This window comes from Macaca mulatta, chromosome 4 (assembly GCF_049350105.2).
Source record: "Macaca mulatta isolate MMU2019108-1 chromosome 4, T2T-MMU8v2.0, whole genome shotgun sequence".
Classification (NCBI taxonomy): Eukaryota; Metazoa; Chordata; class Mammalia; order Primates; family Cercopithecidae; genus Macaca; species Macaca mulatta.
In genome coordinates this window covers 177,736,897-177,755,788 of record NC_133409.1, presented here as the reverse complement: position 1 = coordinate 177,755,788, position 18,892 = coordinate 177,736,897, and the positions used below count along the sequence as shown (strand labels likewise).

The 18,892-nt window shown below is 39.3% G+C and overlaps 1 protein-coding gene across 8 annotated transcripts in view; it reads left to right on the top strand.

The window, feature by feature from the left end:
• Positions 1 to 18,892, top strand: part of FARS2 (phenylalanyl-tRNA synthetase 2, mitochondrial) — a 517,158-nt gene that overhangs the window by 175,697 nt on the left and 322,569 nt on the right. For all 8 annotated transcript variants that reach the window (XM_015135505.3, XM_078000978.1, XM_015135504.3 and 5 more), the window contains one exon: positions 6,747 to 6,878. In XM_015135505.3, the coding sequence (XP_014990991.2) occupies positions 6,747 to 6,878 (132 nt within the window). The remainder of the gene's footprint in view (positions 1 to 6,746; positions 6,879 to 18,892) is intronic.

Genomic DNA, 18,892 nt, shown 5'->3' with positions numbered 1-18,892 from the left:
CTGAGAGTTTACTGTAAGGGTCCAGGAGATTGGGGTAAGATGGGAAAGGGAAGTAAGTGAGACTTCTTCGTCATACCCTATTACATAATGAGATGAATTCTGTTATAGTATTTTGATTTTGAATGTTGTGAACATATTGCCGATTCAAAACAAAACAATGTATGAAAGAACGCTGTTAGAACACTGTTGAAACATCAGGAAAACATGGGCTCTGTCGAAAGGTTATGGGTCTTCAACAGAAGCAGAAGAGATGGAATCATCAGGTGTCTTTGACGGTGGCAGCGATGCGATTTCCCTTGGTTAGATTGTGGTTATCGAAGATGATCCCAGCTTTTTAGGAATTTATTTCCAGCCAGAGAGTCCCCTCCTTCCTTTTTCTTTCCACGTTCCTTTCCTTCCTTGGATACACACTGCATAGCTGTTCAGAAAGTGTGAGTAGCAACCCTTATATTAAACCACTATATTCTACTATTTTTTTGTGTGTCAACTGAGGGCAAATCTATTTTAAAAATAATGCCAAACACCAGTGATTAATTGCATATTTGTTTAGTTAATTTAAAAAAATTATTTGCTTTCATGAAGGGTACCCCTGGTATGGTGTAGAAAAATCACTGGTATATGCTCTAGTTTGGGCCAGGGATCTTTCAAAATTTAAATTCTACCACCTGTGGAAGGCAGTTCTGATAGCAAAGTCCCACCTTTAAATATAAACGGTATGGGAAACAGCAGAAGAATCTCTTTAATGAGTCAATAAATCAGGGAAATGGAATGTGATGTTTATTCAGAATGAGATCCATAACAAAGGTGGGATGGGATGGAATGACATCTACTTAAATGTTTACAGTATGTCAGACAGAGTGCTCAGCCCCTTCAGGGATTGGTGGGAAGAGACTACACCCCCCCCCCACACACACACACACCCTGCACGTGTCCCTGGTTGGTCTTCCCAAAGGTGCCCCATCCCTGTGGCAGGTAGTGTCCTGCCAGAGTTGAGAAAGGCTTAGAATTCTTGCTATACCTCTTCCATTTGGGCTCATGTCACTGTCCTGAAGGAATTTCTACTTAATTCTGAAGTCTCGCTTGAGGGATTGCTTCTTGACTTTGGGCTCTCCTCATTCTTGGACAAACTCAGCATCCTCATTCAGAGGAGAAATTTGAGTCAGTGTCCAGATCTCCAAAGAGGATCGCTGCCTCTTAAGAAAACCTGGGCTCCCACAGGGTCTTTTCTTGAAACCACTGGGTGGTCTCCCTGGGTGAGACAGCAGTCATTCTCCCAGTGTGGAGAAGAGGCGGGCGGGGCTCAAAGAGCGTGAGGCAGCTTCCCACGGCTTCACAGGAAAAAGGTAGAAGACTGAGACTTCAACTCAGGTGTGGTTTTTTCTGAAAGTGTGCTTTCTTTTATGTGGCTCTAGGCTGAAAATTGAGATGTATAATTTTTGACAATTGCTGTAATCTCAGAGTTCTGAAGCCATTAAAAAAGCTCTGAGCTTCATCTATGTGGTTTAGGAAATTATTAAGTTCCCCTCCCCCCTCATAAAAAGAAAAATGGAAATAGGAAAAAAAAAACCAAACCCTTGACATTATTTTCCACTAGATATATAGTTCATATATGCACTTAATTATAGCTGCAATAAGAGGTTAGTCTTATGCAGAATGAATCCATGAGATTTGGACATGCTTACTAAAAATTCTCCTCTATTAATATATAACATGAAGTACATATTTTTTAGTAAATATTCTGACTTCTAATACTTGACATGTGAAATAAGTCACACTCAACATAGTTTTGAGCTAGTCATTTGGCTTTTAATTGTATCTTTTAATACAAGAAGCATGTCAAGATGCTTTTTCAACTAGATATAATAATACCTACAGTAATTTTGAGATCATAGGGTGAAAAACAAGAAGAAAGTTTATTTTGGGGGTTATATCAAAGTATTCAAGAAATAATTTCACTACCAATGATTTTTTAAAAAATCACTGTGAATGTATCAATGTAACAATTAATTAATTAATTAATTTGAGACTGAGCCTTACTCTGTCGCCCAGGCTGGAGTGCAATGGCTCACTTTTGGCTCACCGTAACCTCCACCTCCCAGGTTCAAGCAATTTTCATGCCTCAGCCTCCCGAGTAGCTGGTACTACAGGCATGTGCCACCACACCTGGGTAATTTTTGCATTTTTAGTAGAGATGGGGTTTTACCATGTTGGCAAGGCTGGTCTCGAACTCCCGATCTTAAGTAATCTGTCCGCCTCAGCCTCCCAAAGTACTGGGATTACAGGCGTGAGCCACTGTGCCCAGCCCAATGTAACAAATTTAAATTGTTAAAATGTGTAAGAGAATATGGTATATTGGGAAAAAGTTCACATTAATATAATTTACTTTCAAATAATTACTATTTATGTTTGAAGTAGAGACATAGCCTACTCAAAAATAGTGCTTTGCAAATTTTGGCCTTTTTTATTTTTAGTTGACACACAATTGTACATATTTATGGGGTACAGAATGACATTTTAATACATGTATACAATGTGATGATCAAATTCGGGAAATTAGCATATCCATCATGATATTCTCTTCAATAAATGATGCTGGGCAAGTCCTGTCTTCCTCACCATATACAAACCCAACTCAAAATTGTTTAAAGACTTAAATGTAAGACCTGAAACCATAAAACTACTAGAAGAAAACATGGATGAATTGCTTCAGGACATTGGTCTAGGCAAAGGTTTTATGGATAAGACTTCAAAAGCACAGATTTTGACTTTTGTCTGTTTATGGGAAAGAGGCAAATCTTAAGAACTGAAGAAGTCCTTAAAGTAGCAGAACAAAGGAAATGAATGGTGTATAGATTTGGCATTCTTTGTGGGGTCATATAGATTTTAAAAGGAAACTGAGCAGAGGATCTGAGGGGGTAAAAAGGATTAAAAACTTCCTGGTATCGTTAGACACAACAACTTTTACCAGTCTGTGTTTTCCGTTTTAGTTTCTATGGTATTATCAATAGTTTCTGCTCCATTAAACTGTTAGTGTTAATCATCTTGGTGGATTCTGAAAAACATTGGCTAACTTCCCTGCTTTTCTTGCTTTGCTATGTGTAGTTTTCACTGTGGAGCAGTTATTTTCATTGTTGTCAAAAAAGACACCTGCAGGATGATTGAGGAAGAAGAAACTGAGGACTGTGGTGGCTGAGATCTTAAACCAAAAAAAGAGCAAGGGTTGATAAAACATATTTTTATCTTAATAATTTGTTCAACATTACAGAAATTTTCCATCCAAAGCTATAATTGTTTTTTCTCATTAGAGAAGTGGTAAAGCAAAAGCCCTTCAGTGAAGGAAGATTCCTAGAGAAGGGAAGAGCCATCACATCACTTCTCAATTCTATCCTTGAGTTGTGCTGACGCCATCAGCACCAGCAGCTGTAGTGGCCGTGTGTAAACAGGGAGGGACCTGTCTCTGTGGAGACCCGGCTTCCCATGAGACCATATGCAGTAGACATTTAGTTAGGGTTTAATAAACGTTGATTATGGAATAACTTTAATCAACAGTTGTAATTGTTTTGAGTGCTTATTAATGTCTTGAAATGACTTCTTCTTGGACTAGGGGAACCTAAGATACTACAGTTGTGAGAGATGAAGTTGTATAACTGAACTCTTCCGTATTTATTTAGCCTATCCAAAATGGTTTTGTTTTTTTTTTTAACAGAACCTAAGGGCATACCGAGAAAGTAAACTTGTGTAGAACTTACTTTACCGCTATGTTCCAAGCATTTAGGTAATGTTTAATTACATACAATTAATTACATTTAATTATATGAAATCATGATGTTAACCCTGAGTCCTGTTCCTGCTTTTGGTAAAATTCAGGCCAAATATCAAAAGCCAGGTACACAAAATATATCGTTCCAAACTGTTCTCATAAAATGTTTTTTGCTTACCTGCCAAGAGTTATAAAAAAAGAAAGATAAAAATTATTTTGTCGGTCAGTCCTTCTGCACTCAGCTTACATGTCCCAAGGCGTCACATATTTCCGTTTGTTATCAGGATTGTCTCTGGTGCTTTTTACAAAAATATTGATAGGGAATTGTTGGTCCTAAAGATGGGCAAGGATACAGGTGTATAAATCCCTTCTCAGAATACAGTCCCAAATAAGCAGTGGGTCTGCATGTCTGAGCTTCCACACAGAAAAGTCAACTACTCTGGGGGACCTGGGGACATTTCTCCAATGGCCTGCGACAAGGCCAGCTTTTTTTTTCCCCAGTTAGAAAAAGTGTTGATGCGATCACAGCAATAAAAAGGAATGAACTGCAGCCAGGCGCGGTGGCTCAAGCCTGTAATCCCAGCACTTTGGGAGGCCGAGACGGGCGGATCACGAGGTCAGGAGATCGAGACCATCCTGGCTAACACGGTGAAACCCCGTCTCTACTAAAAAATACAAAAAACTAGCCGGGAGAGGTGGCGGGCGCCTGTAGTCCCAGCTACTCGGGAGGCTGAGGCAGGAGAATGGCGTGAACCCGGGAGGCGGAGCTTGCAGTGAGCCGAGATCCGGCCACTGCACTCCAGCCTGGGCGACAGAGCGAGACTCCGCCTCAAAAAAAAAAAAAAAAAGGAATGAACTGTTGATAGGTGCAACAACACAGGTGAATCTTAAAATAACCATGGTGAAAGAGGCCAGAAAAAAAGGAGTACATTCTGTATGATTTCATTTTTATAAAATTCTAGGAAATGCAAACTCATGTATAGTGACAGAAGAAATCAGTGGTTGCCTGCGGATGTCGGGTGTCGGGAGAAGACTGGGGCAGTGGGCGGGAGGTAGGATTACAAAGGGGCATGAGAAAACTGGGAGGTAATGGTTATGTTCATTATCTTGATTGTGGTGGCAGTATCATGGGTGCATACATATGTCAACATTTGTCACATTGTACATTTATATCTGTGCACTTTAATGTTTGTCTATTATACCACAGAGAAAATCAGAAGGGGAAATATTGTATTACTGTTGTAAACAGAAATCAGTTGACACTTGTCATAGACAGCAGGTAAGAAGGAAAATAAATGCAATTAAAACAAAACAATTAAAGAAAAATCTGCCTTCTACTGTGGAATCTGGGGCATAGGAAAGCCCCCTGTGTTTGATAATTACACTCTTATCTAATGTTTGACTCTCAAAATATCTTTGTTGATTGGCAGGCAATTATGTTTTAACTGTCAAGAGCTGGGTTTTGGGTCCGAGTGCCATGGCTCACGCCTGTAATTCCAGCACTTTGGGAGTTTGAGTCAGGAGGATTGCTTGAGGCCAGAAATTCAAGACCAGCCTGGTCAACACAGCGAGACCTCATCTCTAAAGTAAAAAATTAGAGAAATTATCTAGGCATGATGACGCGTGCTTTTAGTCCCAGCTACTCAGAGGCTGAGCCGAGAGGATTGCTTGAGCCCAGGAGTTTGCAGTTACAATGAACTATGATTGTGGTGCCACTGCACTCCAGCCTGGGTGACAGCATGAGAGCCTATCAAACAAAACAAAGCAAAACAAAAAAACAGCAAGAGCAGGGGTTTTGGAGTTGGGAAGAGCAGACGTGGGTTTGGCACAGTGGCCCAGTCATCTGCTAGCCGTGGGACTTGGGGCAAAACAGTTGCCTTTTTTTTTTTTTTTTTCCTGAATCTATGAAATGGGTTGGTAGAAGCATAGTAAGTCCTCAATAGATGGAAGCCATTTTCGTCACTATTTTTATTTGCTTCACATTGTGATTTACACAAGATTTTTAAAATGTAGGTAGTTTGGGGTGAGAACATACAGTATTCTGAATTCACGAGGGGGCATGTCCATATTACCATGGAGAATTGAGTACTTTAGCAGAGCGTTGCCAAAAAAAAGAAGAGGCCAGCACAGGAAGGGAAAGGAGCACAGGGACAGGAACCTAGGATTTGTCAAGATGCCCACTTTTTTCTGTGCTCTTCTCAGGGGGCATCGAGTTCCTAGGTGACCCTCTGCTACGGTTTCACTGCTTTTGGTGACCTCTGCTCTTTGCAGGCTTTGTTTTGAATTCATTAGTCTTTTCCCTTGTTAAATTATAAGGCCATTGCTTAAATTACAGCACTTTTTTCTCAGGAGTGCTGTATTTATGTTTGCTTGTTTAGAAATTCATTCTGGCGTTTAGCATATGTACTTTTTATCATTCATCTGTAGGAAAAATGTTGGACTTTTAAAACGTTTTGCTTAAAATTGATAGATTTGGTTTAATCTGACTTTTCATTAGCTTTATAAACTTAAAAATAATATATATATCTATGTGTACTTATGGAAGTAAAAGTTGATCAGTTTATCTTAATTGGTCATATTGTTGATATATAAGTTTGGAGGAATATATGGTAAAAATATACTTTCTTTAACTCTGAAATAATGTCATTTTCATGTATAGAAACTAACAGAATTACTTGCTTTCCCATGAACTTGGCCTAGTTTTTTCTTCTGCCAGCTGGTGGCAGGGATTTGACAAGTGATTGATTTGGTTTCAGAGGGTCCTGGAATTACACAAAGTGTTTTTTATATTGGAGAAGACATGCCCAGTTTTTCACAAGTTTTAAGATTTATTGCCTCACCCTAACATGTTGCAAATTAGTTTATTTGCTATTTATTTTACTCAGAATGTAGTAATTGGTGTCATTAGTGGAAGGGAAAATTTGATCACAAGAAAGGGCAGACAGCTATTTAACACTACTTATTTGTTTCTTTGGCAACTTTGCAGGGCTGGAGATAAGATGGGTAGACTGCTACTTTCCTTTTACACATCCTTCCTTTGAGATGGAGATCAACTTTCATGGAGAATGGCTGGAAGTTCTTGGCTGCGGGGTGATGGAACAACAACTGGTCAATTCAGGTACAAAAGAATCCCACATTTTATTTACACATGCTCTAAAGGAACCCTCCCTTCTCAGGCAGCCCCACAGCACCCTTGCAGGTATTTACATACTTCTGTGGGGGCAGCAGCATCATTGGTCTCTCTTCAGAGACCCCTGTAGACTTGTCTTTGATACTAAGCCCTGGAAAAACTTATTTTTCACTATCTATTTGCAAAGGCTCTTTGTCTTTGGAGATCCTCCTTGTCAGCACTTGGCTGCTGGATTTGTACTTTGTGATTTCGTGTTTGTTGATATGTTGCTTTGTAATTGCCCCAAAGGCATTTGCTGCATGTCACAGGAGTGTAGTTTGTCTTTCAGACTATTTAAGAACAAAGACAATGCATAATCCATTTTTGTTCTTACTGCACTTAGTATAGTGTCCCAAATTCAGCAAGTATTTTATAAATACACTAAAACGCGGTGTAAAAACACATAGGCCCATGATGCTTAATCCATCACCTCCCTCTGCATGCCACCTGACTGAGAGAAAATGGAAACACAAGGTTGCTGATTGAATTTTACCCATATCTATAGGCATTTCAGAAGGATCTGTCTGGCTCTTTTCTGTAAGACCATTGCTGTGAGTTCTTTTTTTAAGTCACTATCTGAGTTTAGTATTTTTTTAAGTAACTATCTGAATTTAGTATTTTTTAAAGTCACTATCTGAATTTGATTTTTTAAGTCATTGTCTGAATTTAGTACTTTTTTGAAGTCACTATCTAAATTTAATTTAAAAATATTACAGGCTCGTGCCTGTAGTCCCAGCACTTTAGGAGGCTGAGGTGAGTGGATCACCTGGGGTCAGAAGTTCGAGACCAGCCTGGCCAACATGGTGAAACCCTGTCTCTACTAAAAATACAAAAATGAGCCGGGTGTGATGGTGTGCCTGTAATCCCAGCTACTTGTAAGGTTGAAGCATGAGAATCACTTGAACCCGGGAGGCCGAGGTTGCAGTGAGCCGATATTGCTATACTCCAGCCAGCCTGGGCAGAAGAGCAACACTCAGTCTAAAAAAAAAAAAAAAAGAAAAAAAAATTATATATATATATATATATAATTTTTTTCTCTTTTTTTCTTTTTTTTTTTTCAGAATATAAATCCTCCAAGAAAAAAAGGGAAAGTTGGTTTGGATCAGGCATGTGAGCTCACTGCATAAGCAGTGAGGAACTGATGTAGATTGTTCAGGAAACCTTTCTGGTTCTACTCCCTTAGAAGGACACTTGCTGCTTGGCCTTGGAGGGCAGTTCTGACTCAGGGTTCACCGCCCAGCCTCTTGTAGCAGAATGAAGAGGGGTCCTTCTTGGTAGCTAAGAAAGGTGAATAGACCATGGGTAAGGACATATATGTGGTGATGGGCTTGGAAAATGAGGATGAGCAGAGAGTGACGAGGCAGGGTGCATGGAGTGCAGGAGCTTGTGTTACCTTGGCTGGGAGACTGGAGGCCTGGCCTTCCCTTCTTACTCTTAGGTACTCTCTGTCTGCAGAGGCCTGGACTCCACAGGCTCCCAGATTCCTCTTCATCCTGCTGAGGAAGCCTCAGGAGAAAGCCTGGCACAGGGCTGGAGGCTTCGTGGGCAGTTTTAAAATAGGTGAAGAGCTGTCCTAGAGGAGAGGGAGCATAGGGGTTGACATCAGGACCTGGGAGGAGAAGTTGTGAGGCCTGGGCTTAGGTGTCTGGAAACCCAGGGTTTTTGTCACAACTCTGTTCATTAACAGCTGTGTATCTTTAGGCAGGTTCATCACCCCATGAGCCTTGGCCTTCTCATGGTTAAGATGGGTGCAGGGATACACCCTCAGAGTTCCATTATGGGGATAGATTGAGAGGATTCCTCTAACGTGCTTAGCAAAGCGTCTGGCACACAGTGAACATTCAATAAAAATGAACTGCTGATGTTGTTATACTTACAATTTTTCTAATGGTTAGAGCCATTTATCAACAGAGGGTCCCCTTAGTAGGAAATATTTAAACGGAAGTTGTTCCTGCCTGTCATAGAAACAATTTCTAACCAAATGTAATTTGTTACCTCTTTGACCTCTAGTCATGTCTGTGTCTGCGATTTTATACTGAGTGAGTGATTTTACAGGGAAAAAGAAAAGTAAGAGTAATAAACAGGAAGAAAAGGAAAATCAGCTTAATAGACTTATATGCATCTCAACAGAAAACGTAAAATACCGGGCGTGAATATGAAATATTTAATCTCTCCTTGAGTAGGAGCTGACTTCAGATGCCTCTGTGATGTTTTGATAGTTTTGTTTTTTAGAAAAAGACTTGAATGGCTGCTCGGCTTCCTCCCAGCAGTGCCTGGTGTCAGGAGGCTGGAGCTCAGAAAGCAAATCAGGGATGATCAGCTTACACATCAGTTGTTGCTTGGAATTGCACTTCCTTGCACGGTTTCCAATATCCTTGATGGGTTTTTATGAGGTTGATTCACACAGTAATTGGCTGAATATTGTTATCTGAAACAGGTTTCAAAGTCATTATTGCACATTAATGAGGCTGCTGTTCTGCAATTAGATCTGCCGTGTTAGATATTCTTGAATGGAATGATAAAGTGAAAAAGACACTTAAGTTGTAAATATGTTTCAGAGATTCACAGTGATGGTAGGATGTGCTTTGAGTTTTGGGGAAACTGTATACATAAAAATTAATTAATTAATTAATTTTTGAGACAGAGTCTCACTCTGTTGCCCAGGCTGGAGTGAAGTGGCGTGATCTCAGCCCACTGCAACCTCTGCCCCCGCCCCTGGGTTCAAGCGATTCTTGGGCCTCAGCCTCCCGAGTAGCTGGGATGACAGGCACCCTCCACCACACCTGGCTAATTTTTGTATTTTTAGTAGACATGGGATTTTACCATGTTGGCCAGGCTGGTCTCGAACTCCTGACCTCAGGTGATCCACCCAGCTTGACCTCCCAAAGTGCTAGGATTACAGGCATGAGCCACTGCGCCCAGCCATAATGCAAGAGAGGGAAACTAAAGAAATGGAAGAGGAGACAATTTTACAGAAGAGATTCTGTGTAGACTTTGCTATTTGAATTTGAAGTTACTATGAAAGAGTTCTTCTCTGTGTTCTCAAATTCGAAGGTGTTTGGATGGCTGTAGTTAAAATTTGTAAACTTCCTGGCAGTTACTAACCACAGACATTTGCAAGTGCAGCTGATTTTCTGTTTTTTGAGTTCTATGGCATGGAGAAAGACCGAATATGTATACTTTATCCCGCTCGTTCAGTTTTGCTGTTCGTTCTTTCTGTTCTTCTATGTTTGCTTCCCTGCTCTCGCTTCCTTTTTCCTCCCCACCCCTGCTCTTCCCCTCTCTTTACTTTTCCTCATTCCCTTCTGATTTTAAAGAGAACTTCCAAGAAACAATATAATTGATGACTCCCCCTTAAGGTTCTTACAGAGAATCAGGTGAGTGCTAAAATAACCAGAAAACAAAGAAGCTGATGGAGCAATGATAGTGGCAGATATCAGTTGAGTCCTTCCTGGATGCCAGCGTCCCATAAAGCATGCTTCATATGCTTTCTTTCATTTAACCTTGCTAACAAGGTTCCAAGATAGATGCTATTATAACCCGTGTTTTACAGAGCCGGAGAAAGGTAATTCAGATCAAATAGCTAGACAGTGCTAGTGAAACTTGCCAAGTCTTTCTGACAACTGTTAACTAATAAGCTATGCTCCCCAAATAGTAAATTGCATGATTTTGAAGTTGCTAAAAATGCATTTCAAATAAATCATTCTGCCTAACATAGAATGAAAGAACTGAAATAAAATGAAACAAATACATAGCAAACAAAACTTTATTTGTTCTGTAGTTACCTCTATGCAAGGGCTATGCCCCCCTGTGTGTTCTCTTCCTGTGATAGAGTGTGTTTAATTAAAGCATGAAATTAGATTACTAATTTGAACAGTCAGTAAAAACATTTTATTACACATTTAAGCGACTGTGGCATATATGTGTTTTTATGTGTGGAACACGGCTCTTCTAAATGGCTTCTAGCATTTTACTTTATTTCTTCTTCCCTAAGTCATAGTGTCTTCACCATTGCTTTCAGGATCCTTAGACTGAGTGATTGTGATGTGAGTGGTGACCGTTTTCAGGCTGAGTTGGTTGTTTTTCCCTTAGGGAGGTATTTTGAGGACAGTACTGAGTCACGTCCCCAAATACTACACACTTGCCTCCCACTGGGTTGACTCAGGCTGCTGTGTCTTTTCACATAGTAAATGGAGCGCCACGTCCAAAACCATCACTGGGACAGCTATGGGCCGTGATCGTGCCAGGAAGGAATTTACCATTCCTTGCCCCTGTGAAGTTTAGAAGATTTTATGTGGGCCAAGAGGGAGAAGAAGCTTGATAGTTAAAAGTATCTTTTTAAAAATGAAATTTCCTTCCTTACCTTTTTGTCAAAATTTAAAAATTGGCTCTTTTGGGAAAACCTTGTAAACAGGTACATGAACAGTTTCTGGTTTTAAAGGATCATCATTGGCTTGCTTATCAAATATTTCTTGAAGTCCTTCTAAGGCTATATCAAAGTGAGTAAGCATTGCTCCTGCTTTTGAAAATATCACAGCACACACAGACGTATACAGTACCATGTGGTAAGTATTCATAACGGGGTATCGTGGGCAGAATGTGTGGGGAAGAGATGGGTTAGAGAAGGTGGTGCCAGGCCTTTCCCTGGTTACATGCAGGATGGAATATTGATGCGATAGGTATTTGAAATGTGCATCCCAGAGTGAGTTATGTTCTTGTTTGCAAGGAGAGATGTAGTTTCTCTTTGCTTTTCCTATATTGGCATGAATCTATTTCTAGTCTGCCCCTCTCTCTGGTGGTTGATCTCTGTAGCCTCTACGCATACTTAACATGGTTCAGTGTTGTTGATCTAAGTTGGTGAATCTGTAATAGCATGAACGAAGGCGGTGCTAGTAATAAATATGCCATTTATGTAATTAGTGTCTTTTGTGTGCAAGGCACTGTGCTGGACAGAGGAAGTTAGGAAAATGGGTGAAACATACCTTCTCCCTGTGAAAACTTGTAGTTCTGTGTACTAGGGAAGATAAGATTATATCATTAGAACATAGTCATGCATATAAATGCATTTTGTGAGAATGAGCGTTGTGAGATGAGAAAAGTGAACTATGTCTATCAGTTGGATCAGCAGAGGCTTCATAAAGGAGGCGGTCTTTGAATTGGGCCTTAAGTGGTCATTCTCAGATGTGTGACTAGTAATTACTTGGAGAGGTTGTTTAAAATGTCTGTTCATAGAGCATCAGAATCTGGAGGTCTGGGATGGAGACCAAGATATGAATATTAAACAAATACCCTAGATAATTCTTATGAATGGCCCAATTCAGAGCATACTTCGAAAACCCTGTCTATAGCATAGGTTGAATATTTTTCCCAATTATTTGGGGATATAATTGAAGTGTAATGAACTGCACATATTTAAAGTATACAATTTGATCAATTATTGACGTATGTTTACACCAGTGAAACCATCACCACAATCAAGATGATAAATGTTTTCATTCCCAGCTGTTTCTCATGGACTTTTTGTAATCTGTTCTTCCCCTTGTTCCTGTCTTCAGGCAATGACTGATCTACCTGCTGTCATTATAGATTAGTTTGGATTTTCTACTATTTTATATGAATGGAATTGTACAGTGTGTATTCATTATACCTGGCTTCTTTCACTCAGCATATAATGATTTTGGAATTTATCCATGTTGTGTATAGTGTGTATCAATTTATTCCTTTTTATCTGGAGTAGTGTTTCATTGTAAAATTCTTTGTGTGGACTTATATTTCCATTCTCTAGAGGCAAAAAGCCTATGAGTGGAGTGTTCTATAAATGTCAGTTACATCAAGGTAATTGAATAGTGTTGTTTAGCTCCTCTTTCTATGTTTACTGATTTTTCGGTCTTAGTACTCTATCAATTGCTCAGGAAAGAGTAAGATTTTCTACTATGATTATGGACTTGTCTATTTTACCCTTTTATCTGTCAATTTTTTTTTATGTTTTTTTGAAGCCATATTATTAGGTGCATATATTTTCATGGTAGTTATATTTTCATGAGGGATTGTTCCTTTTATCATTGTGAAATGTCTTTCTTTATCTCTGGTAATTTTCCTTGGATTCTGTTTCATTTATATTACAATATCCATTCCCACCTTGTCTTCCTTCCTCCCCAGTTGCCTTTATATTGTTATAGTTACATAAATTACAGCTACATACATTGAAAACCTCACAATTCATTGTTACACTTTTTCCTTTAAACAGTCATATGCATTTTAAAAAACCTTAAGAGGAAAGTAGTTTTCTTTTGTATTTACTTAGCTGTTTACCATTTCTGTTGCTGTTCCTTTATTCCTGAAAATACCTCCGGTTTCCTTCTGGTAATTATTTTTCCCTTCAATAAGAAAAACTTTCCTTAGCATTTTTTATAAACCACGTCAAGTGGTGATAATTTCTTAGTGTTATTTTTTGTGAGAATGTTTTTATTTCCCCTTTATTTTGAAGAATGTTTTTATTGAATATAGAATTCCAGATTGATGGATTTTTATTTTTTTTCTCAGCAACTTGAAGACGTTGATCCATTGTCTTCTGCCTCTATAGTTTCTAAAGAGAGAGCCATAATATTTTCAGTCATTCTTCACTTGTAAATACTGTTATCTCTCTTTTTTTTAAAAAAAATTATTAGGCCGAGACGGGCGGATCACGAGGTCAGGAGATCGAGACCATACTGGCTAACCCGGTGAAACCCCGTCTCTACTAAAAAAAATACAAAAAAACTAGCCGGGCGAGGTGGCGGGCGCCTGTAGTCCCAGCTACTCGGGAGGCTGAGGCAGGAGAATGGCGTAAACCCGGGAGGCAGAGCTTGCAGTGAGCTGAGATCGCGCCACTGCACTCCAGCCTGGGCGACAGAGCGAGACTCCGTCTCAAAAAAAAAAAAAAAATATTAATTATAATTTTTTACTGTGGTATCTGGTTACTTTCAAGACTTCTCCCCCCCATCTTTGTTTTTCAGCAGTGTGATTTTGATATGTGTAGGTACGGTTTTCTTTTAAGTTTATCTTACACTTATGATAGATCTTCTGATTTTGTCCCAGGAGACCCTGAGACTCTGCTTACTTTTTTTTTTTTAATCTTTTTCTTTCTGTTTTTCAGATTGGATAACTTCCACAGATTCATCTTCATGTTCATTGACTCTGTTCTCTGTCGTCTCCATTCTGCTGCCTTGATCGCCAAATACATTTTTATTTCAGTGCTTTTTTTTTTTTTTAAATTTACATTTGGTTTTGCTTTATAGTTCTTATTTTTCTTCTGAGAATTCCTGTATTTTCATTTCTATCAAGTTTGTTTTTGTTTACCTCATAGAGCAAAGTGACAGTGGTTGCTTTAAGTACGTTTAATATCCATTATCCAAAATGCTTGGAACGAGAAGTGTTTCAGATTTTTGGATTTTGGAATATTTGCATTATACTTACTGTTTCAGCATCCCTAACTCAAAAATCAAAAATTCAAAATGCTCCAATGTGCGTTTCTTAATGGGCATCATGTCCATGCTCAAAAAGTTTCATATTTTGGAGCATTTTGGATTTTGGATTTTTGGATTAGGGATACTGAACCTGTATCTCTTTGATAGTTCTAATGTCCGGATCGTCTTGTGATTGACTTCTGTTAAGAATTGGTGACATTTTCCTGGTGGTTTGTAAACACATTTGGGATTGTATATTGCACATTCTGAATGCATCCTGTTATCTGCGGTGTAGGGTGATCAACCTCGTGAGCTCTAGGCTTTCAGCGGGATCTGCTTCCTAGGGGCAGCGATTCAGTTCTCAGTGTCAGTTGTTCCTGGGCTTATTTTTGTCCATCCGGTGCTTGAGGGGTTAGTCTGAAACTTATGTGAGTGGTTCAGATCTCAGTTCAGTTTTCTCAGCTTTTTCTGTGCTGGTTTGAGTCTGTGTTGTGCGTGTGTCACTCCAGTGTCAGGCCGATATCTGTGCAGGTTTCCACAGAGAATGTGGGCATCCTTTCCTGGGCTTTCTCTACCCCAAGATCATACCCTCAGACTCCTCAACTTGCAGAATCCCTTTATCTGCAGACAGAGAGACAGGTTTCTCTTTGAGTTGAGTTGCCTGTGTTGTTGTGCAGCTGTGCAACTGGGGCTCACCTTTGGGGCAAAATCATATGAGAAGAAAACAAAGCAGGAACTTCACTCTGTGTGGGTTGCCTTTCCAAGTATTAACTCTCCTTTATAATTTTTCTGTTTGTTTACTTTTCAGAGTCCTTCGTTAGTTGTTTAGAGATTTTGTTTGTAATCAGAGAGAGGGATGGACTGGTGGGCTCATGCCCCCGTAGTGGACCTGAACCATAGTTTGGGTTGTGTATGCACTCCAGGTGAAAGGATAATTGCGTGACACACATGTGGTGCTGGAAATGTGTGGTATTGGCTCCACTTGTCTATTTACTCTTCAACTTTATTAATCAGAATTAAGCCTGGTACATTTTTGAGGCCAGTTAGTTGAGACTGTCTTAAGATTTGTGAAACTCTGGCTCGTTTCCCTCCTCTCACCCTCCCTTCCTTCTCCATTCCTTTCTTTCACCTTCCTAACTTTCCTTTCTTCCTTTAAGTCAGTCTTGCCCTTTTTAGTGCCCATTGAGAAAAGCAAACAAATACACGTCAGCCCCATGTGTAGGTTTTGCTTCGAGTTTCTCCTGGTGACATATTTTCAAGCTGCCAGAATAGAGATGCCTGTTCAAATATTTACTTAGCCTTTTTCCCTTTTCAAAACAGCTAAGATGGTAAGACTTTTTTTCTGATGTAAAAGCAATCTGTAATCACTGAAAAATTCAGAAAATAAAATATAAAAATGAAAATGAAAGTAATTCCATGATCCTACATAAAATAGATTCTTTATAAAATTTAGTTGCTATATAAAACTTTAAATCCTTATGCATACTTGTAATTGTCACATATACCTACATGTAGAAGTTATTATATGTTTTGTAAAAAGTAGAATCATACTTTGAATATTTTTTGTAATAATTTTTTCCACAAGAAATGTGACACAAGTGTCCTTTGATGTTACCAAATATTTATCTACATCATCATTGTCAGTGGCTGCATAACCACTGTGGATGGATCTTTCTGGCCACTCCCATGTTGATGGTTTTTTTTTTTTTTTTAATACTTTATGTTCTAGGGTACATGTGTACAACGTGCATGTTTGTTACATGTGTATACATGTGCTGTGTTGGTGTGCCGCACCCATTAACTCATCATTTACGTTAGGTATATCTCTTAATGCTATCCCTCTCCCCTCCCCCCACACCACAATAGGCCCCAGTGTGTGATATTCCCCTTCCTGTGTCCAAGTGATCTCATTGTTCAATTCCCACCTATGAGTGAGAACATGCGGTGTTTGGTTTTCTGTTCTTGCGAAAGTTTGCTGAGAATGGTGGTTTCCAGCTGCATCCATGTCCCTACAAAGGACATGGACTCATCCCTTTTTATGGCTGCATAGTATTCCATGGTGTGTATGTGCCACATTTTCTTAATCCAGTCTGTCACTGATGGACATTTGGATTGATTCCAAGTCTTTGCTATTGTGAATAGTGCTGCAATAAACATACGTATGCATGTGTCTTTATAGCAGCATGATTTATAATCCTTTGGGTATATACCCAATAATGGGATTGCTGGGTCAAATGGTATTTCTAGTTCTAGATCCTTGAGGAATTGCCACACTGTTTTCCACAATGGTTGAACTAGTTTATAGTCCCACCAGCAGTGTAAAAATGTTCCTGTTTCTCCACATCCTCTCCAGCACCTGTTGTTTCCTGACTTTTTAATGATTGTCGTTCTAACTGGTGTGAGATGGTATCTCATTGTGGTTTTGATTTGCATTTCTCTGATGGTGAGTGATGATGAGCATTTTTTCATGTGTCTGTTGGCTGCATAAATGTCTCCTTTTGAGAAGTGTCTGTTCATATCCTTTACCCACTTTTTGATGGGTTGTTTGTTTTTTTTCTTGTAAATTTGTTTGAGTTCTTTGTAGGTTCTGGATATTAGCCCTGTGTCAGATGAGTAGATTGCAAAAATTTTCTCCCATTCTGTAGGTTGCTTGTTCACTCTGATAGTAGTTTCTTTTGCTGTGCAGAAGCTCTTTATTTTAATTAGATCGATGAGTTGTTGACAATAAAATTTTTATCCATGTGTCTTGCGCACTTGTCTTAATATTTTCCTGGGATAAGTTTATAAAAGTGGAATTACTGTTTTTTTCCTCCCAAGGTTTATGATGCATATTCATAGGCACAATAGAAAAAAGTACTTGCAGCATTTGAAAGTGTTGATTTTTCCACACCCTTACCAATATTGAACATTATCAGTATCTTTACTCTTTACATTTAACAGGAAAAAAATGTACACTGGTGTTTTGTTGTTATTGTTTTTTAGAAGTGGGGGTCTCACTGTGTTGCCCAGGCTGGACTTGAGCTCCTGGCCTCAAATGATCCTCCCACCTCAACCTCCTAAGTAGCAGGGACTACAGGCATGTGCCACAGTATCAAGCTCATACTGGTGGTGGTATAATTCCCTTTCTATTTTCCTGGTCACTAGTGTCACTGAACATGTTCCCAGAAGCTATCGACTCAGTACGTTTTCTTTCTTAGTTTTGTTTCTGTTTTGAGACGGAGTCTTGCTCTGTTGCCCAGGCTGGAGTACAGTGGCACAGTCTTTGCTCCTTGCAACCTCCGTCTCCCGGGTTCGAGTGATTCTCCTGCCTCAGCCTTCCGAGTAGCTGGGACTACAGGTATGCACCACCACAACCGGCTAATTTTTGTATTTTTAGTAGAGACAGGGTTTCACCATTTTGGCCAGGCTGCTCTCAAACTCTTGACCTCAAGTGATCTGCCTGCCTTGGCCTCCCAAAGTGTTGGGATTACCGGCATGAGCCACTGTGCCCAGCCACTCAGTCCATTTTCTGATGAGACTAGGAAGGATGCTAGAATATATTCTGTAAGTTTTCTTTTTGTTCTTTCACTCCAAATGATAACTTATTCTCATCTTTGTTGAAGTCCTCTGTGTATGCCTCCCTGTCAGTGTCTTCACTCCTTCCCTCTCTCCCTCCCTTCTAGGAGCAATCACATTCTGAATTTTGTGTTATTACCTTTATTTTCATTATAGTTTTACTATTTATATAGTAAAACAAGTTAACTTTCATGTGCTTTTATATTTTAACAAATGAAATCACAGTATAGATCCTTTCATGACTTTTGGTTTTCATGCATTCGTATGAAGTTCATCTGTGTTGTCATAGGTAGAGTTTTAGTCCGTTTGTTTTTTGCAGCTATTGGATGAATGTTCCGTAGTTCATTCATCCATTCTTTAATGAATATTTGCTTGGTTACAATTTTCTTTTTGCTATTACAAATGCTACTGCTGAACATTCTTATACATCTGAATATATAGGTATAAGAGTTTCACTGAGCTCTATTTTACATAGCAGTAAAATTGCTAGAAGTCAGCACTTACGAGCATCTTTGGGTATCATCAGATTGATTCCCAAAGTGGTTGGCCCAATTTACATTGTCTTAAGCCTTTCTAAAGTTCCCTGGTGCTTTACATCCTCTTTAACACTTAACCTTGTTCAACTTATTTTGGCAGTCTGATAAGTTGAAAATAGTATCTCTAGCTGAACTTGGTGGTGCGCCTGTAGTCCTAGCTACTCAAGAGGCTGAAGCTTGAGGATCACTTGAGCCCAGGAGATCAAGGCTGCACCGAGCCATGATCCCGCCACTTCACTCCAGCCTGGGTGGGAGAGTGAGACCCTCTCTCAAAAATTAAGTAAATAAATAATAAATTAAATCAAATGGTATATTGCGGTTTTTATTTGTATTTACCTGGTTACTGTTAAGTTTGAACACATTTTTATTTATTTATTTGACATTTATAGTTTTTCTTTTGTTCATTTTTTGGGTGAGGCTCATTTCT